Raw genomic sequence first — 27,821 nt, forward strand, 5'->3', positions numbered from 1 at the left:
TGGTCCATAAAGCTGAGCTCGGGACTGGAAGCCAAGGATGCCGGAGTTTAATTCCTGTCTCTGCCAGGCATTCAGCATGTGGCCTTAATCAAGTCACTTCACCTCCGTGCGCCGCTTTCCCCACCTGTGAGTCAGGCCGCCCAAATCAGGAGATTTCTTTCAAAGACAATGAATTTGGGGGTCTTTTCATTTGCTTTCTCGTTTCTGAGCCTTTACGGTCACACTTGGGTCACAGCCTCAGGACGTCCTCTGCCTGTTCCCATAAGGCCTAGTAATTTACTGTAACAAAAGCCAAGGTTTGCCCAGAATCTCCTGACTCCAAGAGCTGGGCCTGAGAAAACCACCAGAAGTGCCAGAGTCGGATCAGATGAGGAAAGCTGACAACCCCTGGAAACTGACCCGCTCTGCAGGAGAGGCAGCAAAGAGACTCGTGCACAAAGCAAACAAACTAGAAAAAACAGCCACTGGCTCCTCTGCCCTCTCCACTCCAGGGGAGCCCAGCTTGGACGCTGCTTTGCCTGGGAGATGCACAGATCTGGGGAAGGGCGAGCGAGGAGAGCAAAGATCAAATGGAAGAGGTGACAAATTTCCCACCCAGGCCCCAAACGCTGACTGGCGAGAGCAGCTCTGGCCCAGAGGGCAGAGCAAAGCAAGTCTCCCCAGCAGGGACAGCTCAAATGTACGAACTCCCCAAGTCCAACAAGCAGGGGAGCTCCCGGTCTGGGCCCCAGAGACCCACTGAAACTACAGGGCCAAGTCACAAGTCAACCACACCAGCACTGAGGCAACCCAAATCCTGTGGGTTTATCTCCCCACCCCATATATCTGTAGCACTTTCCATCTACCAAGTCCTGGACAAATATTTACAAGCCCTCACACCTCGCTGGGAGGGAGTTAGTGTCTTCGGGGATCTGTAGGCACCTCTCGCTTCACTGCTGCACACGAGAGAGTCGGAATTTCCCAGTAACAGTGAGAATAGAACTCAGGACTTCCTACTGCAAAGGGACCCGAGACTCTCCTTCAGCTACCTGCAGTACTGGGCCCATGACACACAGCGAGGCAGGTGTCTCTGTGCAGCAGATTGCAGTGGTGACACAGGCACCCTAGCCGGGTCATTGTGATGTTATTCCCACCTCACAGGTGCAGACCAGACGCAGGGCAACTCCCCCAAGGACACACACCCAGGGACTGAACCCAGATCTCCCAGTCCACGGCCTGACTCACAAGACAGCCTCCCTCCCTCCCACCCTGACTCCGAAGGGAAGAAGACAGACCGGTATCCCCGGCGTTCACAAGCTGTGGATCCACACTGCACTTCTTCCCACCCCCGCTATGTTAATTCCCAATACACTGCAGTTTTGGGGGCTTAATCTGAAACAGATTTTTCCCAGGAGTGATCCCAGCTACACACAAAGACCCCCACTTCTGTGGGCGGGGGAGGGGCAGATCACAAAATGGGTTTGCTATTTTAAATCAGAAAACTAGCCCCAGCGCCCAGGGCTCAGCCCCCCCCCCCCACACACACACGCAGGGCGCAGTCCCCTGGCGGAGCGGGTATCCGAGACTGCACTCATTACACAGGACGAAGTAACAAACATCCTCGCTCCCACTAGAAGGCGCGAGAAGACAACTTATAAGAATCTGACAGGGAAAGTAGCATGAACTGGGTTCGGAAGCCAGATTCCCCACGCAACTGTCACCGCGGGATCCTGGGCAAGTCACTTAATCTCCCGTGCCTCAGTTTCCCATAATCACCCCTTTGTCTAGGCTGGGAGCTCTGCGGGGTAGAGACTCGCTCTTACTGGGTCTGTCTACGCTGCAGTGCAAGCCCCGGTTAGCAGAGCTCGAGGGAGCAGCCCCTGGGTTTGTTACCCTGGGACGTGAGCAGCTTCACTCCTCTGTAACCCCAGGGGTGGAACTGGTGAGCCCAGGGCCCAGCCTCGGGCTCCAGCGTCTACACAGCGTTATGCAGGGACAAGTCCAACCACCCACAGCCCAGAGTTCCCAGCACCCTCCCAAAACGGGGCCGCTCGAGCCCTTTGTGCGTGGGGCAGCGCGGGAACACGACTGGCCCGAGGACAAAGGAAGTCGGCCCGGGGCATTGTGGGATACTTTCAGCAAACTCCCAGGGCCCGGGTCCAGTGGGGCTGCGTCCGCACTGCAAAGCAAGAGGGCTGGAACCCTGGGTCCCGGCTTGACTCGCAGTCGGACTCTCCGCCCCGTGAGGCCCTGGGTCCGAGCCTGGGTTAGCGTGACTGGCGTGTAGGCGGAAGAGGGGTTCGGTCTGAGGCTGAGTTTGAACCCGGGGCTTATGCTGCAGGGTGGACATACCCGCTGTGCCTAGGTACAGAGCCTCCACATGCTGCTGTGAGAAGGGAGCCCCAGCTGGAATCCCAGGGAACACCGGCTCACCTCCCAGGAGGGTCATCTCCAACCTTCATCCATTTGCTACCGGTCGCCTGTGCTGTGTGCTGATTGTTGCACTGGCGGTATTTCAGGGGACTGTCCGCGCCGCATAGCTCACATCACCCGTCTTGCAGTACAGCCCCGGGGCCCAGACACAGACCACGACCTCAGCGCGCCGGGCGCTGGACAGACACAAAGCAAACAGTCCCTGCCCCCCAGACTTTACAGTTGAAGCTGTGCTAGACAACTGGCCAAGACCTGAGACCACTGCTTATCACGCTGGTCCGTCCTCTCTCATTGTTTTCGTCTCCTCTCCGGTCTGTCTGCACCCACCTGTTGTCTCTGGTCACAGGCTGTACCGGCGTCGGAGCAGAAACCATCCTGGAGGGTCCCACTCCATGACTCCAGCACCCAGGCGTTACGGCTACACCGTCAATACAGGATTGGAGGGCAGGATGTCAGAGGGCGTTAGCTAACGTGTTCGAACTCGCCCACACGTGCTAGCTGGTAAGCCGTGGGGGAGTCACATTCAACTCCATCTACTTAGCATGTGTGCGATGCTACACAATCTGCTCCACACTGGAGAGTTACAACACTAGCCGGAATGGCTCAGCTAGCACCCAGCAACTGCCTGCTACAGTGCAGTGTCTTCCCCACCCAGGCAGCTGCTCCGTGGGGGTGCCTCGGGCGAGATGGTTCAGAGAGCACCCTGGGTCTGCGGTACCGTATCCAGGGCTGTCACAACGGGTGCTCGGATAGAACGCCACCAGCCTAACGCTCCCACACCTGTTCATTTCACAGCAACAGAGGTAGGATGATTAGAATCTGTACCGTGGTAGCACCAATGAGCCCCCATCCCGGAGCAGAACCCCACGTGCTGAACAACCACAGAACAAAAAGACAGTCCCTGCCCCAGAGCTTCCAGTGTAACCAGAGAGCAGGATTTCCAGCTCAGTGTGGAGTTTCTGGGGCTTGGCCGGCACCGACGGTGGGTTGCCGAACACCCCTTCCAGCCCTGGCCGCGAACAGCAGAACCGTCGTCTCACATCAGGTCAATGCTTCGTCTATTTATTATCAGTCATTTGTACAGTGGTAGTCCCTGGGCCTCCTGCCATGTCTGATCTAGCCACTGGTCCACCTAGTCTGGGATCCTGTCTCTGACAGCGGGTTCTTCAGAATCGAGAGTGAAACCCCTTCAAGGGAGGATTCTACAGTAACATGGCTCAGGGGCCAACAGGTAGATGGCACGAAGCCTGGACCCCGGGGTTTCTATCCCTGACACATTGTACTTGATTGAAAGTCACTAGTGGGATGAGTTTGGAGTTCTCAGCCTAGTCCCTGTGGACACTGGCCCACCATATCGCAAGGCCTGCCCCATCACCGTGCACACATGGGGAACGGGGGAACCCTGCAATGTCCAGTACCAAAGGGGGGGGGACGGCGGGCCCCTGACAAAGCCACAGGGCGAGCAGGAGGGGAGTAGCAAAGGGGGCAGCCGGCCAGAAGGAAGGAGCCCAGAGGGGTTCAGCCGTGGGATAGCAACCAGGGGGGGACAGCAGATGGGGATGGAGGGGGGCTGAGCAGGACAGCCCTTGTCCCCACAGGGAGCCGGGGAGCTGCTGTCAGCCCCTCTCCCCGGAGCCCTACAATTCACTCCAGAATTTAACACACAAAGACGGGGGGAGGGAGCAGGGGATGTCCGTCCCCCGCACCCCCCTGGCAGGGGGCTCAGCACAGAGAAACCCCAAACAGCCACTGTCCCACCTCCAAACTTTGCAGAACTGAAGGGGGGGAGACCCCGGGGCCCAGGAACACGGAGCAAGTGGGGACATGGGGGGGGGTCCCCGGCACATGGACCCCCCGATCCAGCGGCAGATCCGCGCCATGGAGAAGTTCCCGGGGCTCGCCCGGCCCACGCACGGCGGGGCCACGGACTCGCCACGCCGGCCCCGGAGCCCAAAGGCCGCACTTGGCAGGAACCGTCCCGGGTCTCGGGGCCCCCGCGCCCCCGGATCGGGCCCCCCGGCTTTCCCAAGCGGGACCCTGCAGCCCCCGGGGCCGCTCGCCCGTGGGCCCGGCCCGCGCCAGCCCGACTTACCCAGGAGAAGAGCCGGGCTCCCGCCGGGGGCCGGCAGAAACTTAGCGCGCCCCGGCCCCGGGCCCGCCCGCCCCGCCGGCCATCGGCTGCCAAGTTCCCCGGGCCGGAGCCGAGCGCGCCGGGCTGCCCACGGGGGGCCGCGGGCGCGAGTGGGGCCGGCCGCGTGGGGCGCCGGGCCGAGGCTGCCCCTTCCTTTGTTTGCGAGCTTCCCCGGGAACAATGGCTGCTGCCGCGGCTCGCCTGCCAGGCCCTCGGCGGGGGGATGGAGCCGCCTCCGAGCTCCGCACACGCACAGACCCACCCCCTCCCCGAGCCCTCCCGAGAGAGGCCCCGCCGCCGCCCGGGAGGCGGGGCGCGCCGCGCCGGGCCGGGCCGGGCAAACAAAGGGCAGAGCCGGCCCGGGGCACCCCCCATGCGGGACCAGCCCCCACCCCCTGCCAGCAGCGAGCCCCAGCCCGGGGGCTCATGCCAGGCAGGGCCAAACCATGAGCCAGGCGCCCCCAAAACCCAGGCACCCGGCTTAAAAAAATCACCCGGCTTTTCCGAAATAAGAAACCCGGGGGTCCGGTCCCCAGCCCTTTTCCAGCCGCTCTCGGGGGAGGGCTAGGACCTGGTTCTCTCCTTTTTAAAGGCGAGCGAGGGTCTCCCCTCATTCCCGTGCCTCCGGGAGCTAGGGCTTTACACCCCCCACACAACATCACCAGAGGCGGCAACGCTGGCTGGGTTCTGGGCTGGCAGCCAAGGATCATGCTCAAGGCAAGCAGGGGCCGGATCCGGCCAGCCAGGGCTCGGGGGGACATTCCAAGGATGGTCTGTTTGTGGTAGCCCCAGTGATGTGCCAGGTGCTTCCCATCAAGATGGAAATAAGCTGCCCCGTCATACCGCTGTGCCTGCATCCCCGGGGGCTGGCACCAGAGTAACTCTCTGTTTAAATGGGTACAAACCCGGCTCGTAGCCCAGGCCGAGGGAGAGCGAGGCAGGGAGATGGAATCACAGGGAAGGTGGGTCTTTAGGAGAAGGCAGGATCGTGGTGTATGGGCCCAGGGAGGGCACACCATGAAAGGATGGCTCCCCCGCCTCCCCTCAACTGCCATCAATCTGGCGCAGCCACATTTAAATAAAACATAAATAAATAAAGTGAGGGCTTTCCGAGGCTTTGCTGAGATGCGGCTGGTTTGGGGATTGAATAGAAGAGGCCTTGAGAAAATAACAATCAATCTGATCACATATTAACCGGCACATGCGGCCTGCAGCTCTGGGACAAAGCTGGTACCGAGGCCGAGGAGGATCGGGGGTGGGAGAGGAGTAGCCCCTTTAATCTGTGCTACTAATGTGGATTTTTAACAAGGGAGGGGCCTGGGCTGTGAAATTCAGAGCCAGGCTCCCCCAGCTGCAGGGGTGTCCAGCAGGGTCGTTATAACAAGAGCAACAAGCTGGGAACAGGCTTTGGCTCCCACCTCGTGCAGGGTGATGGGCTGGACCCATCGCTGCTGGTCCCTGGAAGACCCACTCATGTACCTGAATTTCCTGCTCTGTGCAGGAGCTCAGAGGAGTGGATTCCTTCCCCTCTCCATCCTGCTCCAGCAGCTGCCTCCACTTCTGCCCCGCTCCACACACCAAGAGGGGCAGGAGTGGCTGGGCTGCAGAGATGCAAAGCGCTAGGAAAGAGCAGTCTCCAAAGGAACCACTTCCTAACCCTATTTCGCGTCAGCCAAGTCAGGCTGGCTGCATGTGGCAATTTTACACGGTTAGAAGCAGCTGCCATTCTGTGAGGCGGGGCAGCTGTGGTATGATCCAGAGGAGACGCACACACTGTGCTCTCTCCTGGAGACTTTGCTTTTGTTCCTCCTTCTTTGCCCTCCTACCACATGGAAGAGTCATTCATACCGGGCTGCTCTAGAAAACAAAGACAGCCAACCGCCAGCATTTAAAAAAAATTAAGTCAGGCACTAAAAATCATGAGATTGGCTTACAAATCATGATTTTAAAAGTAACGTGTTTTGCGTCTTATTTGCCTTTGAGGTTCTGAGCATTTAGGGGTCTTTATTACAAGCTCTTCTCTGCAACCAGGAGGGCTAGGAACTTCCTCCTACCAAAGAAAGACAACTGAGGTTCTCACATCACAATGCGACTCCTCATTTCTCTGGACGTCTGCCCGGAGCAGGGACACTGGCTGCATGACGTGGCCAGTGGCTCATTTGTCCTTGCACCAGTATAACCCCTCCCCGCGGCAAACCTGTTTCTGACCAAGCCACAGTCATACCCAGCACACCTGCCAACCATGGCTGCGCTGGGGTATTCTGGGGCACCTCCCCCATCGCGCTCTGTGCAGGAGCGGGGCCAGACACTGAATGGAGGGAAGAAGCAGGGGGGGAGGACAGAAATGCAGCAACTAAATGCGGCGCTCAGGACCCCGCACCAAGCGCTGCAACCAGCTGGTACAACCCAGGCCTGGGAACTGCTGCTCCGGGGCGATAAGAGACTCCCGCCCCCTCGGTGACAGGCCTGCAGCCGGGCCGGGTGGGGCAGGGGGGTGTCAATGTGGCGAAGGCAGCTGCACACTGAGCGCAGCTGGCTGGGAAATGGTTGTGGGGTTTTCCCCCCAGAGAAAAATGACAATTTTTTTTTATTGTTTCATTTTTTTCTTAGATTTTTTTCAGGTTTTCATCAGAAAACTGCATTGTTTTCAGCTTTCCGCAACCGGAAATCACATTTTTCTCCTATTTGAAATTTTAAAATGTTGGTTTGCAGTTTCTAAAACCCCAAATATTTCCAGTTTCTTGACAAACATCCCTTTTTATTTTTTCAATGGGAGTTTTCATGAAAAATCTCCATTTGGTCAAATATGCAATTTCATTTTGAAAAACACATTTGAATGGAACTTTTTCAGCCACCCCAGTGCTGGGCTGGGCGATGATGCTGGGGATGGGGCTCAGCGAATGGGAGCTCTGGGCTGTACAGTATTTTGGCTTGTGGTACTGTGAGACCCCAGCCCAGGTTATCTTAGCCTCCCCCAGGGCCATGCTGAGCCGCCATCCGCTTTACCGTCTAGAAGGCCAGGTCCCTGCCCCACGGAGCTCACAGCCCAGACGGACAAGGTGTAGGCAGGAGAAGGTACCAGCCCTGGTGTCCTGCGAATGGCACACATATTGAACTGAGTCTCTCCCGCCCAAATCCCCACATCTGTACTGCTGCTGCTTCGCGGAGGGGGCTGCCGGCACAGCGGCAGGCTAAGACATCTGTCTGTCTACAGTACTGCTGGCACGCTCATCACTCAAGTGTTGTCCACCTCGGGCAATGCAGGTGGTAGGAAACAGCAACCCTCCAGTGGAAAGCACGTGCACAAACCAACCCCCTATCACACATCAACAATCCTGCTGTTGCACACACACGCCCTGACGTTATCAGCTTCACCCGGCTCCGTGTTATGTCACAGCCACCAGCCGGGCTGACACCCAGGCCCTCTGAACCAGGGTCGTAACAAGGGCGAGGCGAGTGAGGCACTTGCCTCGGGTGCGCAAAGCGGAGGGGCGCAGCTCTACCGTGATCGGCGGCGCTTCGGCGGCAGCTCTACCGCCGCCACTTTTTTGGCGATGATTCGGTGGCAGGTCCTTCCCTCCGACAGGGACTCAGGGACCCACCACCGAATTGCCGCTGAAGACCCTGGAGCCGGCCCTTGCCTTGGGCGCAAAAATTCCTTCTCACGGCTCTGCTCTGGACCCGAAACATGAGTCTGCACAGCCGGAGCTAAAGATCTCAGCTCCACACCTGGGGGCCAGAACACCCCCCATGCTCTGCCCTCTGACCCCACCATCCTTCTGGAGTGTGGGCCATAGGGCCCCCTCCTCCCCCAAGAGGCTGGAGCGGCAGCATCGGGGCGCCTTGTCCTCCCAGGAACGGTAATCGGGTGCCACTCCCGCAGGTTGCAAATGGGGTCCCTTCTCTTCCGCAGGGAGACAGCACTGGGGGACCCCAGGACTTACACATACATGCCAGCATGCTGCAGCACCTCACACCTCTCTGTCCACCCGTGTTCCTCCCCGCCCCGAGGCAGGCACGAAACAACGCGTGACCCCATGCGTGCGGATGCAGCCGGCCGGGCCCTCTCCAAGTAACACATCTCTGCCGTGGTACCATCAGGAGACGCACGACTAACCCCATGACGCAGGGTGGGTGCTCGGTGCGTCCTCAGCAGCCTGTCTCTGGAATTAACCCCCCCGTGGCCAGCTGACTCGGGGTCACAGGGACTGGGCGGTGGAGCTGTATAACTGGGACCCTGCGAGGGGGGAGGGAGCCCAGACGTCTACACAGCCCTTTAGCCCCCGCCAGCCGGAGTCAGGCCAGCCGCGGTGGTTCAACTGCAGCGTAGACGGACCCACCCAGCCCACTCCCACTAAGCCGGTGAGACTCCTCACATGGGCCCAGGACCACCCCTCTGGCACAGCCACCCCATGACCATCCCACTGAGCCCCATGCAGAGCCAGCCAGTAAGTGGAGGCAGTATGGGGGACTCCCTGCAAGGGGCCGGAGGAGGCGATCTTCCCACAGGACATCAGCCAGGGCAGGGCTTTCTCTGCATCTGTGAGACGCCCAGCACAAGGGGGCCCTACACACTTCCACAGCACACACACCCAGTCACAACAATGGGTAGGAGAAGGCAGAGAAGTGTCCGAACCCATCTCCCGCTCGTTCCCCGTGTTTACATGCTCTTTGTGCTACGTGGGGACGCGGACGTAGACACCTGAGCTCACCCGCAGCTTGGCTGCTGTTGTATTTTCAAATATTGCAAAATTGGGCAATTTCCCCCCTTATAAGATCTAGCCGGGCACCAGGGAGTCCGGCGCCCGCCTGACGGTCACATGGCGCAGAGGGACGTGCACGGCGCATGCGCCAATGTTCGCACACCGAGGGCTTGAAGGCCGGCGCCCCAAGACACCCAGAGGGCGCATATCCCTGTGATTCCCCCAAAGGCTGCGCGGCCTTGGTGGCTGCTCACGTGGTCCTGCCCGGCTCTGACGACAGCGGGTCCACGTGGCTGCAGCAGCCCCAGCTGTTTATGGTTATAGCCGAGTTAATAATGAACTAGGCGCTGGCTGGAGAGGGAAGGCTGGGATGCAGCTGGGGAGGGGCGTGTCCATTCCCTCCCTCCTGGGGCCCCGTCTTGCATTTACAGGGTGCAGCCCAGCGGGGCCCCTTCACCTTGAATCCCCCCCATCTCTGGGGCCCTGAGCCCATTTCTGTCTGCGGCCCCCCAGATCCCTCCACAGACTGGCTCTGCCCTGAGCGTTCTGGGTGTGCGGGGGAGAGGGGAAGGGTCTCCGAGCCGCTTACGGCTACTGAGCAGCCCAAGTGGCACCCAGGCCCAGTCTGGGGCTGAGAGACAGGCAGCAGCTGGCAGGGGCGTGTCGCACACACCGGCCCAGGGAAGACCCAATGGAACACGTCAGGTGGGCGGCTGGGGGGACTCAGGCCAGCGTGTAACAGCCCTGGGGAGCAAACGCCTCCGCGTATCTCCACCGCTGCCCAGCCCTGCCCCAGAAGGGCCCTGCTCTTGTGGGGTCTCCTTGGCCTCGCCAGTGAGCAGCCAGCCGAGGCCCCAGGCAGCTTCAGTCAGGGGGTTCCTGTGATCTGGTAGGAACTGAGCTGAGACCCACCAAACTCACTGCACACGTGGCCCGGCTCAGCCAGCCAGCTACCGGCAGCTCCCTGGCACTGCTGGGTGGGGAATGGCGAGACGGAGGCACAGGGCAGACTCGCTGGGCAGCATTACAAAATCTGACCCTGTTGCCTGGGGCAGTCTGTGTCTTCCAGCCCAGGGAACCCTGGGTGGCACTCGTTCCCAGGGGCTGCTCCCACTCACAGCCAGACCTGAGGGGGGCTACCCCCCAGCAGCATGGGCTCTCCCTAGTCCTGCCAGCCCCCAACCTCTGTTCTGCTGCACCCTGCCAGGCCTTAGTACAGGCAGAGCAAAGCCAGCTCTGTCCAGGTCCTGCCCTGCAGCCCCCCGCCATTCCAGCCCCCGATCCCCCAGGAGGAGCTGGAAGTGCCCCTGCATGCAGCACCCTCTCCCCTCGCACACCAGCCGTGCTGCACGCACAGAACAGGGCAGCCTGTCAGCCGTCGCCCTGCAGAGCCCCTGCCCTGGGGACAGCCAGGGGGCCAGGGAGTGGAGAACCAAGTCCCATCCAGCAGACCCCAGGGGGCCAGAGAGGGGGACTATGGACACCCACCTAGGAGCTGGCCCAGCCTCCTGCCCCTCCAATGGGCCACGCCCCGGCCCGATACAGTACAGGGCCCCCCCCCACACCTTGCTCAGGGCTCGTCTCACAGGGAGTAACCACCTATCACAGGTGTATGACGCCTCTCAGGCCAAAGCCCTTCACAAACCCTTCACACGCAGCACTGCTGACACGCAGCCACCTCTGGGGTGAAGCACAGCGAGCAGCTGCCACCAGCAGGCTGCACGAGTGGGGATATTCTGATCAAGGAAAACCCCTGCTCCGCCCAGAAAGCACCGAGCAGACAGGGCTTTGGTTATACCCACACTGCAAAGCCCCAGGCACCAGCCTGCGCCAGGCACGGTCCTTAGGCTGGAACGTCAGCAGCTGACCGCCGTGTAACGCCAGCTGTGCGTGACTCCGGCCCAGCCCCGCGGGGCTAACAGCTGGCTGCTCACTACTGGCCACAGGGTCTCTGGTGCGTGGGGCCGAAGGGACCCCCTCGGGCTGGGAGCTGCGCAGATGGAGCCGAGCCCCGGCCTCTGCCCCCGCAGTCGAACACAGCAATCAAAGGCCTGGCGTCCTTGCTGGTACCGGGCGGGGGAAATGAGGGAGCCTGGCAGAGAGCTCAGCCTGGGACTCCAGGGACACCAGCTAGTCCAAAGCCTGATGCTCTGGATTCCCAGCAGTCCCCTGCAGCCATTAAGGCAAGTAAATTAATACGGGAAAATACCCCACCCCGAGCATTACGGTCCATCAATGCCTGCAGCTGCCTCCCCGCCTCGGCTCTGAACACAGGCCTGGGGAGTTATCGATCGAGTCCCAGCACATTCGCATCATGAAACTCCTTTGGCTGCACTAGAGAACTTGGCCCCACCCGCAATCACTCCGCCACCCCCGCCATCGGGGGGCCCCACACAGCCAGGGCAGCAAAACGCCCCTTCCAACGGGACTGGCCAGGAGAGCCCGTCCTCTGCAGCCAGGCACAGCCCCCGTCCCAGTGACCCGCACGTGCGCCGCCACCGCCAGGATCAGCCAGCCTAGGAACGAAGCTGCCACGCGCCCTGGGCCAGCACCACCTGGGCCAGGCCTCAGCACCGTACTGCCCAGCCTCCCAGGGCCCCCTCGCTGCACAGCTCCCAGCATGCAGGGCAAGGTGTCTGGTGTGAGGGCAGGCCCTGGCTCCTCTGAGACGCCCCGGCCTCCCCCGCTGTGTGAGCACAACCTCCTGCCACTGCTGTCCCCACCAGACCAGGGACACCATCACCGTCAGGAGCATGGGAGACAGAACTGTCACCGAGCCGGGGACGATGGGACTCACTGCCACAAGAGAGAGGAGACACTGGGCCTCACGACACTCAGAGCTGGGACTGAGATTCTTCACACACACACACACACACACACACACACACACACACACTCACTCTCTCTCTCCCCCCCCACCCCAAGCAGAGAGGATTGCTCTGTGGGGAGGGGGCTCAGATACTGCAGGGCCTGGGATCACATAACGCACCAAGACAAACAGGTCGCTGCGAGCCACCCCGGCAGGCAACGCACATGGGGCTCACCAAGCTGTTAGAATTCTTGGAGGGAGTCAACACGCATGTGGCCAAGGGGGACCCAGTGGATCTAGTGCACTTGGATTTTCAGAAAGCCTTTGACAAGGTCCCTCAACAAAGGCTCTTAAGCCAAGTAAGCTGCCATGGGATAGGAGGGACAGGGCTCTCATGGATCAGTAACTGGAATAAGCAGTTTTCACAGTGGAGCGAGGTAAGCAGCGGGGTCTCCCAAGTATCTGTACTGAGACCAGCGCTGTTCAACATGTTCATAAACAATCTGGGAAAAGGGGTAACCAGCGAGTTGGCAAAGTTTGCAGATGATACAAAACTACTCCAGATAGTTAAGTCCCAGGCAGATGGCGAAGAGCTACAAAGGGATCTCACAAAACCGGGTGACTGGGCAGCAAAATGGCAGATGAAATTCAATGTTGATAAGTGCAAAGTGATGCTCACTGGAAAACATAATGCCAATTACACATACAAAATGACAGGGTCTAAATTAGCTCAGGAAAGACCTTGGAGTCACCATGGACAGTTCTCTGAAAACATCCGCTCAATGTGCAGCCTCAGTCAACAAAGCGAACAGAATGTTGGAACCATTAGGAAAGGGATAGATAAGAGAGAAAATATCATAATGTCACTATATAAATCTATGGTACATCCACACCGTGAACACTGCATGCAGTTCTGGTCACCCTCTCTCAAAAAAAGATATATTACAATTGGAAAAAGTACAGAGAAGGGCAACAAAACTGAAGAAGGGTCTGGAACAGCTTCCATATGAGAGATTAAAAAGTCTGGGACTGTTTAGAAAAAGAGACAAGTAAGGGGGGATATGATCGAGGGCTATAAAATCATGACTGGTGTGGGGGAAGATAACACACGAACCAGGGGTCACTCAATGAGATTACTAGGCAGTAGGTTGAAAACAAACACAAGGAAATTCTTCACGCAGCGCACAGCCAACTTGGGGAACTCCTCGCCAGGGGATGTTGTGAAGGCCAAAAGTATAACTGGGTTCAGAAAAGAACTAGATCAGTTCACAGAGGACAGGCCCAGCAATGGCTATTAGCCAGGATGGTCAGGGATGCAACCCCATGATCTGGGTGTCCCGAAATCTGTTTGCCAGAAGCTGGGAATGGGCGACAGGGGCTGGATCACTTGATGATTCCCTGTTCTGTTCATTCCCTCTGGAGCACCTGGCATTGGCCACTGTCGGCAGCCAGGACACTGGGCTAGATGGACCTTTGGTCTGACCCGGTCTGGCCGTTCTTATGGCTTCACATCGTGCTCTGCAGATCAGCAGACTCAGACTGTGTCAAACCAACAGTGGGACCAAGCTGCAGGGCTGAGGGCTCTCAGCTGAGAATTTCCACCCCCCCAACGTTCAGAGGAAGGGTCTGTGAACTCCCTTTGGCTTCTGCCGTTGGGGGGTGAGCTGCTGTTAGAGACTGGGGAGGAGGGAATGGAGCCTTTTTATGATTATTTATTTGTATTATGAAAGCCCCCGGGAGCCCCAGGCCATGCCAGGCGCTGCACAGACAGACACAAAGACAGTTTTTCTCACAGAGAATGACTCATTCACCCTGAAAATATCCCACCTCCCGCTGGATCATCAGGCCGAGGCGGCTGGGCTGTGCCTGCGAACCCAACATTTGTGCACAGAAATGAGTCATCGCGGACATCAGATCCCGCTGGGCTCCTGCAATTAGCCCTTTGGGTCCAGTGTCTTGGGAGTCTGAATGGGGGGAAAAAAAATCACTCCAAGCAGCCAGGGCAAAACTCTGGGATGTGCAGCGAAAATGGCTGGAGGACGGTGAGTGACGGGGAGGTGCCCAAAGCCATCGATGGTAGGACCGTGCTTACTGAGCCACCCGCAGCAGGGTGCCCAGCGCCAACGGGCAGCGGGCACCCAGCTGGGAGGAGCTGCAAAGGGCAGGGAGCACAGAGAGATGACCCGGGGAATCCAGAGAGACCTGACAAATAGCGACAGTGAGACTTGGCTGGGAAACAGACAAGTAAATCCCCGAGGGTGGGGGAGGGTTAACTCCAGCCCTAGAGCCAGCCAGCGGTGAAAACTGGGGACAGGGTGACAGCAGGCAGCAAGGAGTTTGCAATCTGAGACAGCTGCAAGAGAGACCGGAGCCGCACACATGGTGGGTGGGAGGGAGGCACTGGTGTAACCACAGCGGCAATGTCACATTCACTCCCACGCACCACATTGCAGACGGGGAAAGTGGGGGAGCTCAGCACAGAGCAGCAGAAATAGGGAGACTCCCTCTTTAGCTGGGGGGAGTCCCCCGCCCTCTGGGGAGACAGAGCCTGCCTTCCGCCCCCACCCCCGCCTCTCTTTGGCTGTTTGCATGGTGAGCGCCGTCAGGCAAGGACTGGTTCTGATTATACACCCGGCACAGCGGGGCCCGGATCTCGGTCGGGGGGGGGTGTCAGTGCTGCTGTCACCCACATCGCTAGGAACTAGGGAGCTGGAGGAACTGGGCCGTGGGGCAAGGTGCAGTTGCAGGATGTGCCTAGCATGGCCAGGGCGGCATCCTGCAGGAGTGGCTGGGCATGTAGGTGGGAGCAAGGGGAAGAAATGAGGAAAGGAACCTGTCAGACACCTCCAGCCAGGGAGCTGGATCAGGCTGTGTGATCAGCTCTCCAGGAATGGGGGAGGGGGAAAGCCCTCAGACTCAGAACAATCCCTCCTGGTGGGATGGGGAGGGGCTGGAACTGCTGGCAGCTGCACCCTGGGGCCAGCTCCATCCCTCAGCCTCCAGCCAGGTGTTTTCTGCTAAATCTGGGCTCCCCCTACTCCAGCTGCTTTGTCTTCTGTCCCCTGGGCCACCCAGCAGCTGCAGAAGGGGAGGGGGTCTTTGCTATGCGTCCCCCCCCCCCCAGCCTCTGCCTTTGGGTCCAGAGCTTCCCCCCCTGGCAGTGAAGCCAGAGTGAAACCGAGCTGACTCCGGACAGTTTCCCTGCAGGGCACCCTGCCTTGCAGAGCAGCCTGAAACTGACCGGAGCCTGGTGAATTTGGCAGAGCAGCAGCAGGGCGGGGAGCCCTTGTCTGCAGTCTCAGGCAGGTTTCGCTGCGCTGTTACGCTGCTCGCCTACGGGGACAGCCGCCCCCACAACACCAGGGCCAGAAACGTTGGGGTTTTAAAAAACATTACAAGTCAGATTCTGCAGAAATCGATGGCTCAGCCCCCCGTGGCGAGTGGGTCTTTTGACACCCCATAGCAGGTCTTTGCCATCTCTAGCTGCTCGGGATTTCTGACTCACGCCAGGCACTGCACGCTGGGCCTGTCAGCAGGGTAGAGGCGCCTGCCCGTTTTGTGGCAGCAGCTCAGCTGCCCACGGCCCAGGTGAGTCAGCCACAACCTCGGGGTCTGACAGCTCCCGGCCCGGATTTTCTCAGGTTACAGAAACGTTTTGGTTTCTGGCCAGTCTCCCAGCCTGAGGCTCGTCTCAGCAGCCACTCCGCTCTGGCTACCTCTGCACAGAAAGGTGGCCTGGCGGGGCCCGTGCGCATTTCCCCCTCATTTATGTTGGTTTCTCTGGGAGCTTTTTGGTCACGTCAGCCCAGGAGCCGCACATAGATGGGAACAGACCCTGGCCTCCTGCAAAGCCAGCACAACTTCCACCTCAGGCCATCAGCATCCATCTGCCAATCCTCACGCCCCTCACACCGCCAGGCTACACAAGGAAACCTGAGCCACATCACTCGCCCAGAGCCACAACTGCCTGTCGGGTCCAGGGCCAGAGCCAGGAACCCGACTGCCAGTTCTCTGCTCTAACCCACTCCCCTCCCAGAGCTGGGAATAGAACCCAGGAGTCCTGGCTCTCAGACCCCCCATTTCTAACCCACTCCCCTCCCAGAGACAGAACCCAGGAGTCCTGGCTCCCAGTCACCTGGCTCAAGCCACTGGAGAAAGTTAACTCCAGGAACTATAAATATTTATTTTAAAATCAGTTTTCCCATCCCCCCTGAGGGAACGCGGGGTTCAGTGTTTCCCCAGGCCATTCACCACGCGCGGTTGGTTATACGCCTGTCTCCCCCGCTCAGTGCCGGGCGGCTGAGTGCTCCAGAGCTGCTCTCCGAATATAGCAGCAGCAAACGGCCCCATCAATAATGTATCGCTTCTGTTTCCTTTTGCTGCTTCTTTCCTGTTACTGATACGTGTGTCCTTCCTGTGGAACAGCCGCCCCGGTTCTGCCAGCTGGGCCGAAGGCAACCTGCTGCCACAGCCGGGAGCTCCTCACCAGCGCCCACCAAACCGACAGCCACCCCAACCGCAGGCCCGGCCCGGCGGCTGCAGGGCGGGAAATACCCCCTAGCCCAGTGGTTCTCAACCTTTTGTCATTTTCATTTTGAATGCAGGTGCGGCCCCCTCTGCACATCTACCGTCTGTCTATAGTTCAGTTCTCCTGCATCCGTTTTCAGTCTAAGTCTTTCGCGGGCCCCTCAGACATAGTCCGCAGACCCACGGGGGCTCGGAACCCTGCCCCGGCCCCACACGCCGGGGCCAAGTGACACCCAAGGGCGCACCAGAGTTTCAAGGGGGGAAGGACAATTAAAGCCACTGCCAAGTGCAACCTGTCCCAGCAAACGCACCGATGGAGCCAGCAAATGGAATCAGGATACGGAGGGAGCCAGGCACAACTCGGAGATCAGGTGCGGGCAAAACCAGCACGGCAAGGCGCGTGTGTACTGACGGGGGGGAACCAACGGGCTTCTCGGGGACCCTGTGATCTCAAAATCACCCTCAGTCCTGACCCGCAGCCCCCTGCTAGCCCAGCCCTGGGCTCCCCCACCCCCATCTCTGCTGGTGCCCCTCAGTCCCGACCCGCAGCCCCCTGCTAGTCCAGCCCCCCACCCCCATCTCTGCTGGTGCCCCTCAGTCCTGACCCGCAGCCCCCTGCTAGTCCAGCCCCCCACCCCCATCTCTGCTGGTGCCCCTCAGTCCCGACCCGCAGCCCCCTGCTAGTCCAGCCCCCCACCCCCATCTCTGCTGGTGCCCCTCAGTCCTGACCCGCAGCCCCCTGCTAGTCCAGCCCCCCACCCCCATCTCTGCTGGTGCCCCTCAGTCCTGACCCGCAGCCCCCGGCTAGCCCAGCCCCCCCACCCCCATCTCTGCTGGTGCCCCTCAGTCCCGACCCGCAGCCCCCGGCTAGCCCAGCCCCTCCACCCCTATCTCTGCTGGTGCCCCTCAGTCCCGACCCACAGCCCCCGGCTAGCCCAGCCCCTCCACCCCTATCTCTGCTGGTGCCCCTCAGTCCCGACCCACAGCCCCCTGCTAGTCCAGCCCCCCCACCCCCATCTCTGCTGGTGCCCCTCAGTCCCGACCCGCAGCCCCCGGCTAGCCCAGCCCCTCCACCCCTATCTCTGCTGGTGCCCCTCAGTCCCGACCCGCAGCCCCCGGCTAGCCCAGCCCTGGGCTCCTGACCACACCCGCTCTGCCAGTGAACCACAGCAGTCCTGATGCACCCACCCCCCAGGGGAAAGCTTGACACTGTTTTGCTTCTGCCTGTCCCTCTGCAGAGCAGAGCTGCCCTCAGGGCATTCTGCCCCCCCCCCTCCGTGAGGCTGAGGACAAGGGCCCCCTCCACAATGTTAACAGGCTGCCCCAGAGACCCCACAGGCCCTGGCTCGGATGGCTCCTAAGAGACACTAACTCACCTCTGCGAGCTGCAGTGGCTCTGAGGCCCAGAGTTTCCCTGCAGCAGTCCCCAGTGGGGCAAGGCCCTGCCAGCACTGCCCCTAAGCCCCAGCCTGTCCTGCGGCCTGGGCCACACTCCACCCCTCTCCCACGCCCAGCGGGAAGGCTGGGCCTGGGACCCCTGTGGAGGGGGTCTGCACTCCTGGTGTGAGAGAGCCAGCTGCAGCCCCCCAGCCCTGGGGGGGGGGTGATGTGCACTGGGGGGAGGAGCCATTCACTGCCAGCATTCGGGGCAGGTTGGGGGCAGTGAGGCAGCTGCAGCCATTGCTGAGCTTTGCCTGCAGACTCTCCCCCTTCCACAGAGCCTGGAGCTGGGACCGGGCTGCTGCACGGCAGGCGATTCTCTGGGGCTTGGAGCAACGTGTGCCAGGCGGGCCCTACAGCGGTGAGAGCCGCGCTGGAAATCCTGTGCCACGCGGCCTCCCTCCGAGCCGCGTGCTGCCTGGGAGAACTGCTGCGCTGGGAGCTTCCCCCCAGCAGTGCCCTGGCACGGCTACCCCCCTGCACCGGGAGACACTCAGCCACAGGCAGCTCAGAGACAACCAGATCCTACGCTGCAGTGCGCTCTGGGCCCCTTCCAAGGGGCGACGCCAGCTCCCCGCCCTGCAGAGCCTGAGCCAAGGGCCTCCCCACGTGATTCACACCTGCCCAGGGTACGCCAGCGCCCACAGCACAAGGGGAAGGTGAGGCACGGTCCTGGCCGACACCTCAGCACTGAAGGGGGCCTCCAAAGCCGAAAGCACAAGTCCCTACAGCTGGAGCTAAGGAGCCAGGCCCGGGGTCTGGCTGCACCGGACTCATGGTCTGTGGATCAGATCCCCCAGGGGGACACGCAACACACTGACCCGGGGGCTCCGCGGCACGGTGCCCTCGCCAATCACGCCACGCTTCGCAGCCGCAGGCCGGGGAGAGCGCCGAGCCGCCAACACAGGCCCCTGCACTCAGGGAGAATCCCCACCAGCTGCATGCAGTGAAGTGCCTATGACACACAGCTGGGCACTTCTGATTCCGCCCACCGGCCAGCCCAGGACGATACGCTGGGTTCCCAGTTCTAAGAATCCTCCATCAAGGCTGCTGCTCGTCCCCGCCCCCTCCAGGGCCCGGCAAACCCCAGTGGGGTCCATGCAGGAGTTTGCTCTGGCCCCCTGCCATTGGCTCCCACTCTGCCCTGAGCCTGGGCCAGCCGAGCCCCCAGCCAAGGCGCCCTGGCATTTCCGGCTCCTCTCCCTGGCAGAGGCAAGGGGGGCGTGAAATCAAGCAGAACATTTCACCTAAGTGCTTGGGACAGGGACCGTCTCTCTGTCCCGTTTGTACAGCGCCTGGCGCAGCGGGAGCCTGGGCCTTGGCTGGGCTCCGCCGCCATCAGATAACAAATCACATCTGTAAAACAAGCCGAGGGTCCCCCACGTCGCAGCTTCTGCCACCAAGCTCCTGGCATCCCTCCAAGCTCCCTGGGCACCAGGCTCGCATCCCCCTCGGGGTCAGGGAATGCCTGCAACCCCCCCCCCCCGCCAGGGGCTCTGTGTGCCCCCACTGCCCCCCCCAGTCCTTCTGCTGACCTTGCACCCACCCTGGGGGCTGCGGGACTCCCCCTCCCATGCCAGGGCCCTAGGGACGGGGCAGGCTGTTATCTGTGGTCACTGGCGGAGCCCCAGAGGGGTGGGGCTGGCGGCTGGGACACTTGGAGATCAAACCCTCCCCAACGGTCCCTCTTGTTTTGATCCAGGCCCAGCAGCTTGGGGGGCAGGGGGGTGTGTGGAAAACTCCAGGTTCTGCGTAGAAAGAGAAAGACCCAGAGACAGCAGGGAGCTGGGTTTGGGGACCAGGAGTGTGGGGGCCCAGCCCTGCCGTCTTCCCACAGACACTGTCCCCTGGGACGCAGGCCAGGGACCCTGCAGCCAACAGGATACGGGTCTGAGAGCCCTGGTGTGTGTGTGTGGGGGGGGGGTGTATGTACAGTCGCGTGTGCATAACCCTGCCCCCCGGGCATGCAGGACCCCCCCGCCCCCAGCAGCGGCAGGAAACCACAGCCACACCCTGCAGGCAGACTGATCCCCCCCCCCCACACACACACACACAGCAGGGGAGGCGGGGGAAGGGAGCCTTTCACACTCTCCTGCCAACGCCCCCAGCATGCCAGGGGGCTGCCCCAGTGCCACCCAGGGTCCCTTCCGCAGCTCTGCAGCCGCACGCCGGCCCCACTGGCACTGGGCAGGGGGACCTGGTGGGCTAACCCTGACGCTAGGGCCAAGTGGGGACCCCCCGCCTCCTCCCAGCACTGACCCTCCCGGATCACTCGACCTGCCTGGGCCCAGCACACAGGGCAGGCAAAGCGCAGCCCACGGGCCAATACAGAGAGCCTGGCCCTGGAGACCACAGACCCCTCTTGACCAGAGCAGAAGCCAGGACATACCATACAGGGACCTCTGTGGACTCCCCCGACCCCAGGACAGGGGGACATATACTGCAGCGTATCTGTGCAACACTGCCCCCCACTGGGGAGAAACCAGCCTCGCTTGGCTGTGTGCCATAAGCCCCATACTGCTAACGGAGAGTCTCCAGTAACTGCATTTCGGAGCAGGAGGCTCTGGCTCTGTCCTGCCGCGGCTGTGAAATGCCCGTGGCCAATGTGTATAGCCCCGTGACGGCTGTGCGGGGCCGCGGGCACACAGGCATGTTTATATTTACTCGTGCGTGGCTGTGGGGGACCCGTGGCCTGGGCAGTGCAACGTGCGTGTCACCCACAGGGGCGAGGGGAATCGGTGTGGAGCCACCCGGGGGCTGGGAGCAGTTGCTGCAATGTGCGTTACGCTGCCCGCTGCCGGGACGCCCCTGCAGTGACGGAGCACGCAACGACCTACCACAGCACTTTCCCCCAGCTCCTGCTGCCTCCACCGAAACGTGCAGGGACCCTGGCCGCCTGGCTGGTGTCCGTGTGCACCGCCGCCCCTCGCCGGGCTGTGCCAGCAGGCCCCCGCGGCTGGGGAGCAACGCGGCCCTGGGGGAAGCAGTGACCCCGCTCAGCAGGAACTGCGGGAAGGGGGAGGAGCGGCTCTTTCTTCAGAGTCGCAGCCACAGAAAACCCAACAGGCCCCTCCTCCCCCCCAGAGGGTAACGCCGATTGCCAGGGCAAGGGTTTCCCCGATGGAGCATCGCCAGGGACCCCAATGGGGACTCCACACACCCCCCCGCCCATTGGGGGATCTCCCAGCCAGTGTCCCAGGCACTCAGCGGCCTTCACCCTCCCCACCCGGGTTCGGGATTAACACTCCCATCGGCGCTGATGGGGCAGCTCAACTCTGGGGCTCCCCAGGGCGCGTCCTTTGGGAAACCTGCCCCACAGCCAGCCCTGCCGCACCCCCCAAGGCTGCCCCCAGAGCTCCACACCAGACACAGCCTGGGGGGCAGGACTCGGCGAGGAAAGCGGCGTCCCTGGCTACACGTGGGTGCTGCGTGGGAGCCGCCTGGAGGGCTTCCCGGACAGGGAGGCAGGGCCTGGCAGCTGCCCGCCTCGTGTCCCTGGGCCAGCTCCGGCCTGACGGGTTTCAGACCTGCGGAGTCGGGGGGCTCCCAGCGCCTGATTCGCAGCGTGGCTGGACACGTACAGCTCGCTGCAGTCAGTGCCAGACACCCCGCCTGCTCCCCCATCCACCCCAGCCCCCTCCCTCAGACACCCCGCCTGCTCCCCCAAACCACCCCAGCCCCCCTCCCTCAGACACCCCACACCCCCAGACACCCGCCTGCTCCCCCATCCACCCCAGCCCCCTCCCTCAGACACCCCGCCTGCTCCCCCAAACCACCCCAGCCCCCCTCCCTCAGTCACCCCACACCCCCAGACACCCGCCTGCTCCCCCATCCACCCCAGCCCCCCTCCCTCAGACACCCCACACCCCCAGACACCCGCCTGCTCCCCCATCCACCCCAGCCCCCTCCCTCAGACACCCCACACCCCCAGACACCCGCCTGCTCCCCCATCCACCCCAGCCCCCCTCCCTCAGACACCCCACCCCCCCAGTCACCCGCCTGCTAACCCATCCACCCCAGCCCCCCTCCCTCAGAAACCCCACACCCCCAGACACCCGCCTGCTCCCCCAAACCACCCCAGCCCCCTCCCTCAGACACCCCACACCCCCAGATTCCCGCCTGCTCCTCCAACCACCCCAGCCCCCCTCCCTCAGACACCCCCACATCCCCAGACTCCCGCCTGCTCCCCCATCCACCCCAGTACCCTCCCTCAGACACCCCCACACACCCCCTCGCCCAAACACCCACCTGCTCCCCCAACCACCCCCCCCCCCCTCCCTCAGACACCCCCACATCCCCAGACACCCCGCCTGCTCCCCCATCCACCCCAGCCCCCCTCCCTCAGAGACACCCACACACCCGGCCTGCTCCCCCAAACCACCCCAGGCCCCCCCGAGACACCCCTGCGCTCTCCGTTTTGCTGTGCAAGAGGAGGAGGCCGGACAAGAGGCACTGAGGGCTGATGTAGGGCAGCGTCCTGGGGCTGCCGGGGGTGCCCAGCACGCCGGAGGAAGGAGGGCTAGTGGTTAGAGCAGAACCTGCACGTCAGGACACCTGGGTTCTCCCCCCCCTGGCTCTGCTACTAGGTCCCTGCGTCAGCAAGTCACTTCCCCTCTGCAGAGTGGCGGAGCGAGGTCCTGGCCCGCAGGCAGGGCAGGGCGAGCAACTCTGCTCACTGCCCCGCTCCCGGGGCCTGTGACTCAGCTACCATGGGACGAGCCGAGCCGGGGAGCACTATGGAAACTGCTGCCCCCAGGGGTCTGAGCTCAGCCCGGCTCTGGCTCCAGCAGCTGCCAGACTCCCCCGCCCCCCAAGGTCTGCGATTCTGCACAGGGCAGGGCCCCTAGTGGGGCCTGTTCCCTTCTCCTGCTGTCTCTCCATTGCTGGGGCGCGGGGGGGGGGGGGACACACACACGCATACACTCACCCCCCCGTGGGCTCAGCACAAAGGGAACTGGGGCGAGCACCCGACGCACAGGTATCCATGGTGCCAGCCGGCACAGAGCTCTGACCCCCCTGCTCCACCAAGCAACCCTCCCCCGCCACCTGAGCCGCAGGAGAATCCCCACCCCCCATTAGCAATAGAGGGCCTAGGATCCCCGTGCAACGCAGCGGAGCTGCTCCAATCCCGCCGGGCCAAAAGCAGCGCTCGGGCCCTGGCACGGCCCCACTCGTTACACTGCACCGGCCCCCAGGCTCTGTTCTCACCCCCGGGTGCAGAGCGGGGGGAATTGCTGATGCATGGGGGGGACCGGGTATCTGCCCTGCCCCCGTTGCTTTTTCGCCCCTAACAGAGCAGAGGGATGGGCAGGGACCCCCGCTCCCTCCCTGGGGTGAGAGGTTCCGCGGCGAAGGGGGGGGAACAGTAGACCCCCAATGGCCAATCCCAAGCAGGAAACTCCTCCAAGTTAACGCAGCCCCAGAGCGCAGCCTGGTCCCAGCCGCTCATTAAATGTTTCTGGCTGGCTGGCGGCCAGAGGCAGAGGTTGCTTGTTCTGTATTCCCATAAACAGCCCAGGCTGGGCGGGGGGCCGGGGAGGCGGCTGGCGGGGAAATCTCTGGCTGCATTTCGAGCCCTGCGTGGGGCGGGAGGCAGGGGCGGGTAACGCGCACGCACACGCGTGTGTGCGCACTCCCGGCTGGTCCCCCTGGGCAATGACACACGCACCCCAGTCGGGGAGGGGGAGACGTGCGGGGAGGGGCTCTGGGAGCCCTGGGGAAGGATTATCGCTGCCCTCGCAAGGGGTGGGGGGATGGGCCGGACTCAGTGACCCCACAGGGCTCTGCCCCGCCTGAGGCCCTGCCGGTCACCACTGCTGTGCCAGGCAGCGGGCGCCGCCCCCAACACAACCTCCGGGCACAGCTGGGTGGGGGCCGGTGCCACATCCCGGCTGCAGCGGGAGCCAGGCCCCCCCGGCACCGCGGGCAGAAGGGGGTGCAGGCCCTGTGCGCCCTGGGGGGGGGGGCGCCTGCTGGGGCTGGCCCTTTAAAGGCAGGCCAGGCGGCTCACGTGACTTTCTGCTCGAGGAAGCAGCGCTCTGGCTCTGGCAGCTTCCACGGGAGCTGGGGGAGGCGGGTGGGGGAAGGGGCCGCCTGAACCAGTGCGGGGGAGGGGCAGCCGGGCAGGCACCGCAGGGCCCCCGCCCCGAACAGAGGGGGAGCCGGATAGGGGGCTGGGCCCAGGGGTGCACAGCCTGCACCGTGCCCTGCTGGGGGGCTGGCCCCACGGCGGGGGGGCCAGGCAGGCCCCTGTGCTCGGGCTCTCGACCCGCCCCCCAGCACACCTGCTCACCCCACGCACAGCACAGCCCTACCAGGCGCCCCCGGGCAATCGCACGGCCACACGCAACACTCTCCTTGTACCCGCCCCACGAGGCAGCCACTGGACAGGCAGAGAAACTGAGGCACGGGGCTGAGTGACTCACCCAAGGTCACACAAGGAGTCTGTGGCAGAGCAGGGACTTGAATCCAGGTTACCTAGTGCCCGGGCCCCTGAGCCACCCCCCCAGGCCTGCACAGGACCCACAGACGATAGCATCCGCCCCAGCCAAACCCTTCCCGGTCAGGGGAAGGGCAGCACCGGGGAGGGCTCAGCCCACGCCCGGGAGACCCAACTGGCCCTGCCAAAGGCTGCTCACAGACACGTTCCAGGCACACCAAAGACAAGAGCTTTCAGGCCAGGCTCAGGGGGCATCAGCCAACGCCCCACATGAGGAAGGGCCTCACCCCACACCCCCCAGTGCCCGCCGGCCCTGTCAGCCAGCCAGACCCCGCACCCCCCACTGCCTGCCAGCCCTGCCACCCCGATCCAGCACCCCCCCACTGCCCGCCAGACCCCACAACTGCCCCCACTGCCTGCCAGCCCTGCCACCCCGATCCGGCACCCCCCCACTGCCCGCCAGACCCCACAACTGCCCAAACCCATCGGTACTCTCCCCCCCCAGTCTGCTGTGCCCTGCAGGTCCCCAAATGGCTTTGGGCAGACGGGGCAGAGGAAGGGAGTGAGGGAACGGGAGGGAATGAACATCTCACCCCTTCCCCGCTGCCCCCACACGCCTGAACCAGCCCTGCCCACCTTGCCAGCGACTCCCCGTCCGCCCCAACCCTCGGCCTTGCCCCGGCCAGCTCACAGCACCCGTGCACCGGGCCTGAGGGGCACCGGGACCCGCTTCTCCTCCCAGCATGGGGCAGCCGCTGCACTGCGCCAGGAGACCCGCGCTCGCCCCAGGTGCCCCCACTGCTTGGCAAGGCTGGAAGGTCCCTCGGAGCCCAGAGACACTCCCCACGGGCCAGTCCGGGGCAGCCCCCCTGCAGGGCAAGGGCCCGCGGCTGGGACAAAGCTGAGGCCTCACCACCTCATCACACTCCCCCCACCCACTCCCCCGGGTGCCGCCTGCACCCAGCTGGTGCCCTGACCCTGCCTCGGCCGCCCCCCCGAGCGCTTCCGGGGGGGGGAGAGTGGCCAGCGGCCCCTCCACAGCCAGGTGGTTACAACCCTTTCCTCTCTCGGTTACTGCTGGCGGGTGCCCAGCTCCAATGCCACCCCGGCACATCCTGCACGGTGCCCCCACCCCCCAAGCCGGGCCAAGGGGCACCGCCACCCTGCCCCACCCCGGCACATCCTGCACGGTGCCCCCACCCCCCCCAAGCCGGGCCGGGGGGCACCGCCACCCTGCCCCCACCCCGGCACATCCTGCACGGTGCCCCCACCCCCCCCAAGCCGGGCCGGGGGGCACCGCCACCCTGCCCCCACCCCGGCACATCCTGCACGGTGCCCCCAGCCCCCCAAGCCGGGCCGGGGGGCACCGCCACCCTGCCCCCACCCCGGCACATCCTGTACGGTGCCCCCAGCCCCCCAAGCCGGGCCGGGGGGCACCACCACCCTGCCCCCACCCCTCACGGTGCCCCCAGCCCCCCAAGCCGGGCCAAGGGGCACCGCCACCCTGCCCCCACCCCGGCACATCCTGCACGGTGCCCCCAGCCCCCACCCCAAGCCGGGCCGGGGGGCACCGCCACCCTGCCCCCACCCCTCACGGTGCCCCGAGCCCCCCAGTCCAGGCCAAGGGGCACCGCCACCCTGCCCCCACCCCGGCACATCCTGCACGGTGCCCCCAGCCCCCCAAGCCGGGCCGGGGGGCACCGCCGCCCACTAGACGCAACCAGCCTCTGTGGGTCCGTCTCCCCTTGTGCTCCACCAGCCCGGGTGAAAACCCAGCCCGCCACGGACCCCTCGTTCCCCCCGGCCCCGCGGAGAGGCGGGTTTCCTGCGCCCACCCCCGCCCCGCGTCTCCCGTGGGTGCCCAGTGCCGGGGGGCGGGCGGGCCCCCCCCCCACGCGCGAAGGGGACCGGCCGGAGCCACTCACCAGGGCATGCGCACCCCACTGACATCTTCACATGCCCGGCCGGGCCCCGGCGAGCTGCGAGGCGCCCCCGCGGCGGGACACGAGCGGGGCCCCCCGGCGCAGGGGCTCCCCGCGGCGCTGCTCCCACGCGCTGGCCGCCCCGGGGGGAGTCACGGGCGCGTGACGCAGCGCGGAAAAAACCGGGCCGGAGCCGAAATCTCTGACATGGTGATTGTGCTGCTGCGCGCGTGCGTGCGCGTGTCTGTGTGTGAGAGTGCGTGTGCGTGTGCGCGTGCGCGGCGGGGGCAGGGCCAGCGTGCGTGCGTGCGTGTGCGGCTGCGGCTGGGCTGCGCGTGTGGACGTGCGTGGCCCCGCGTGTGCACAAACGTGTGGGGGAGGCAGGGCCCGTGCGTGTCCGTGTGTATGTGTGTGTACATCTGTGTGTGCATACGTGGATGTGTGTGTGCGTATGCGTGCATGTGTGGCCACCTATGCGTGTGTGTATGTGCACTGTGTGCATGTGTGTGCAGGTATGTGTGTGTGTGCGTACCTATGTGTGACCGTGTATGTGTGCGTGTGCAAGCACACGTGTGTGCGCGCCGCGTCCTTGCCGTCCCCGGCGCAGCACAGGGGTGAGGACACCCCGCCTTGCCCGGGTGCAGCAGCCCTTTCCCGTGGGGGTCGGACCCCTCTGGCCTGGGCCCGGAGCTAAGGGAGCAGCACACGGGGGCTGGACCCGAACGGAGCCGTGGGGCCCCATGGGCTGCCTGGTGTAACATGAGCCACCCGGGGCCAGGCGGGGAGCTAGAGGGGGGCTGGTGATACATTGGGGTGGGGGAAGGTGGGGGTGGGGAAGGAGGTGGGAGGTCGAGGAGGAAGAGGGGGCTGGGCTGGGAGCATGGGGGGCGGGGGGGGAAGGGAAGGCGTACAGGGGTCAGGGAGGAAGAGGCTGTGAGGGGGGGCAGGGCAGTGGAGGGGGCTGGGCTGGGCGGGGGCCAAGTTGCCTGTTTTTAGTTCACAGGCAGTCACCGGTCATGGCTGCCTGTCCAGCCCCGCGGTGCTCGCTGCACTGCCATGGCCAGAGGTGCCCATGTGCCTCCGAAATGCCAGTTCAGCCCAGCAAGGAGCCACTGAGACCCACCTGCGCAGTGCCCGGTGGGGCGGGGAGGTGAGCCCCGGCTGGATCCCTGTGCCCCAGGCAGTGCCCGGGGGGGGGGACGAGCCCCGGCTGGATCCCTGTGCCCCAGGCAGTGCCCAGGGGGGGATGAGCCCCGCCTGGATCCCTGTGCCCCAGGCAGTGCCCGGGGGGGACAAGCCCCGCCTGGATCCCTGTGCCCCAGGCAGTGCCCGGGGGGGACAAGCCCCGCCTGGATCCCTGTGCCCCGCGCAGTGCCCGGGGGGGACGAGCCCCGCCTGGATCCCTGTGCCCCGCGCAGTGCCGGGGGGGGATGAGCCC

The 27,821-nt window shown here is 63.5% G+C and overlaps 1 protein-coding gene across 4 annotated transcripts in view; it reads right to left on the bottom strand.

Moving 5' to 3' along the window:
• The window catches only part of LDB1 (LIM domain binding 1), a 42,479-nt gene extending 15,848 nt beyond the window's left edge, over positions 1–26,631 (bottom strand). Inside the window, exon 1 of one of the 4 annotated variants that reach the window (XM_045024298.1) lies at positions 26,387–26,631. In XM_045024298.1, coding sequence (XP_044880233.1) covers positions 26,387–26,411 — 25 coding nt within the window. In that variant the 5' untranslated portion in view covers positions 26,412–26,631. Of the gene's footprint in view, positions 1–879; positions 1,008–4,504; positions 4,526–26,386 lie in introns of those variants that run through there. The other 3 variants (XM_045024297.1, XM_045024300.1, XM_045024299.1) reach the window with 3 other exon arrangements.
• Positions 26,632–27,821: the final 1,190 nt, after the last annotated feature.

This window comes from Mauremys mutica, chromosome 7 (genome assembly GCF_020497125.1).
Source record: "Mauremys mutica isolate MM-2020 ecotype Southern chromosome 7, ASM2049712v1, whole genome shotgun sequence".
Lineage (NCBI taxonomy): Eukaryota > Metazoa > Chordata > Testudines > Geoemydidae > Mauremys > Mauremys mutica.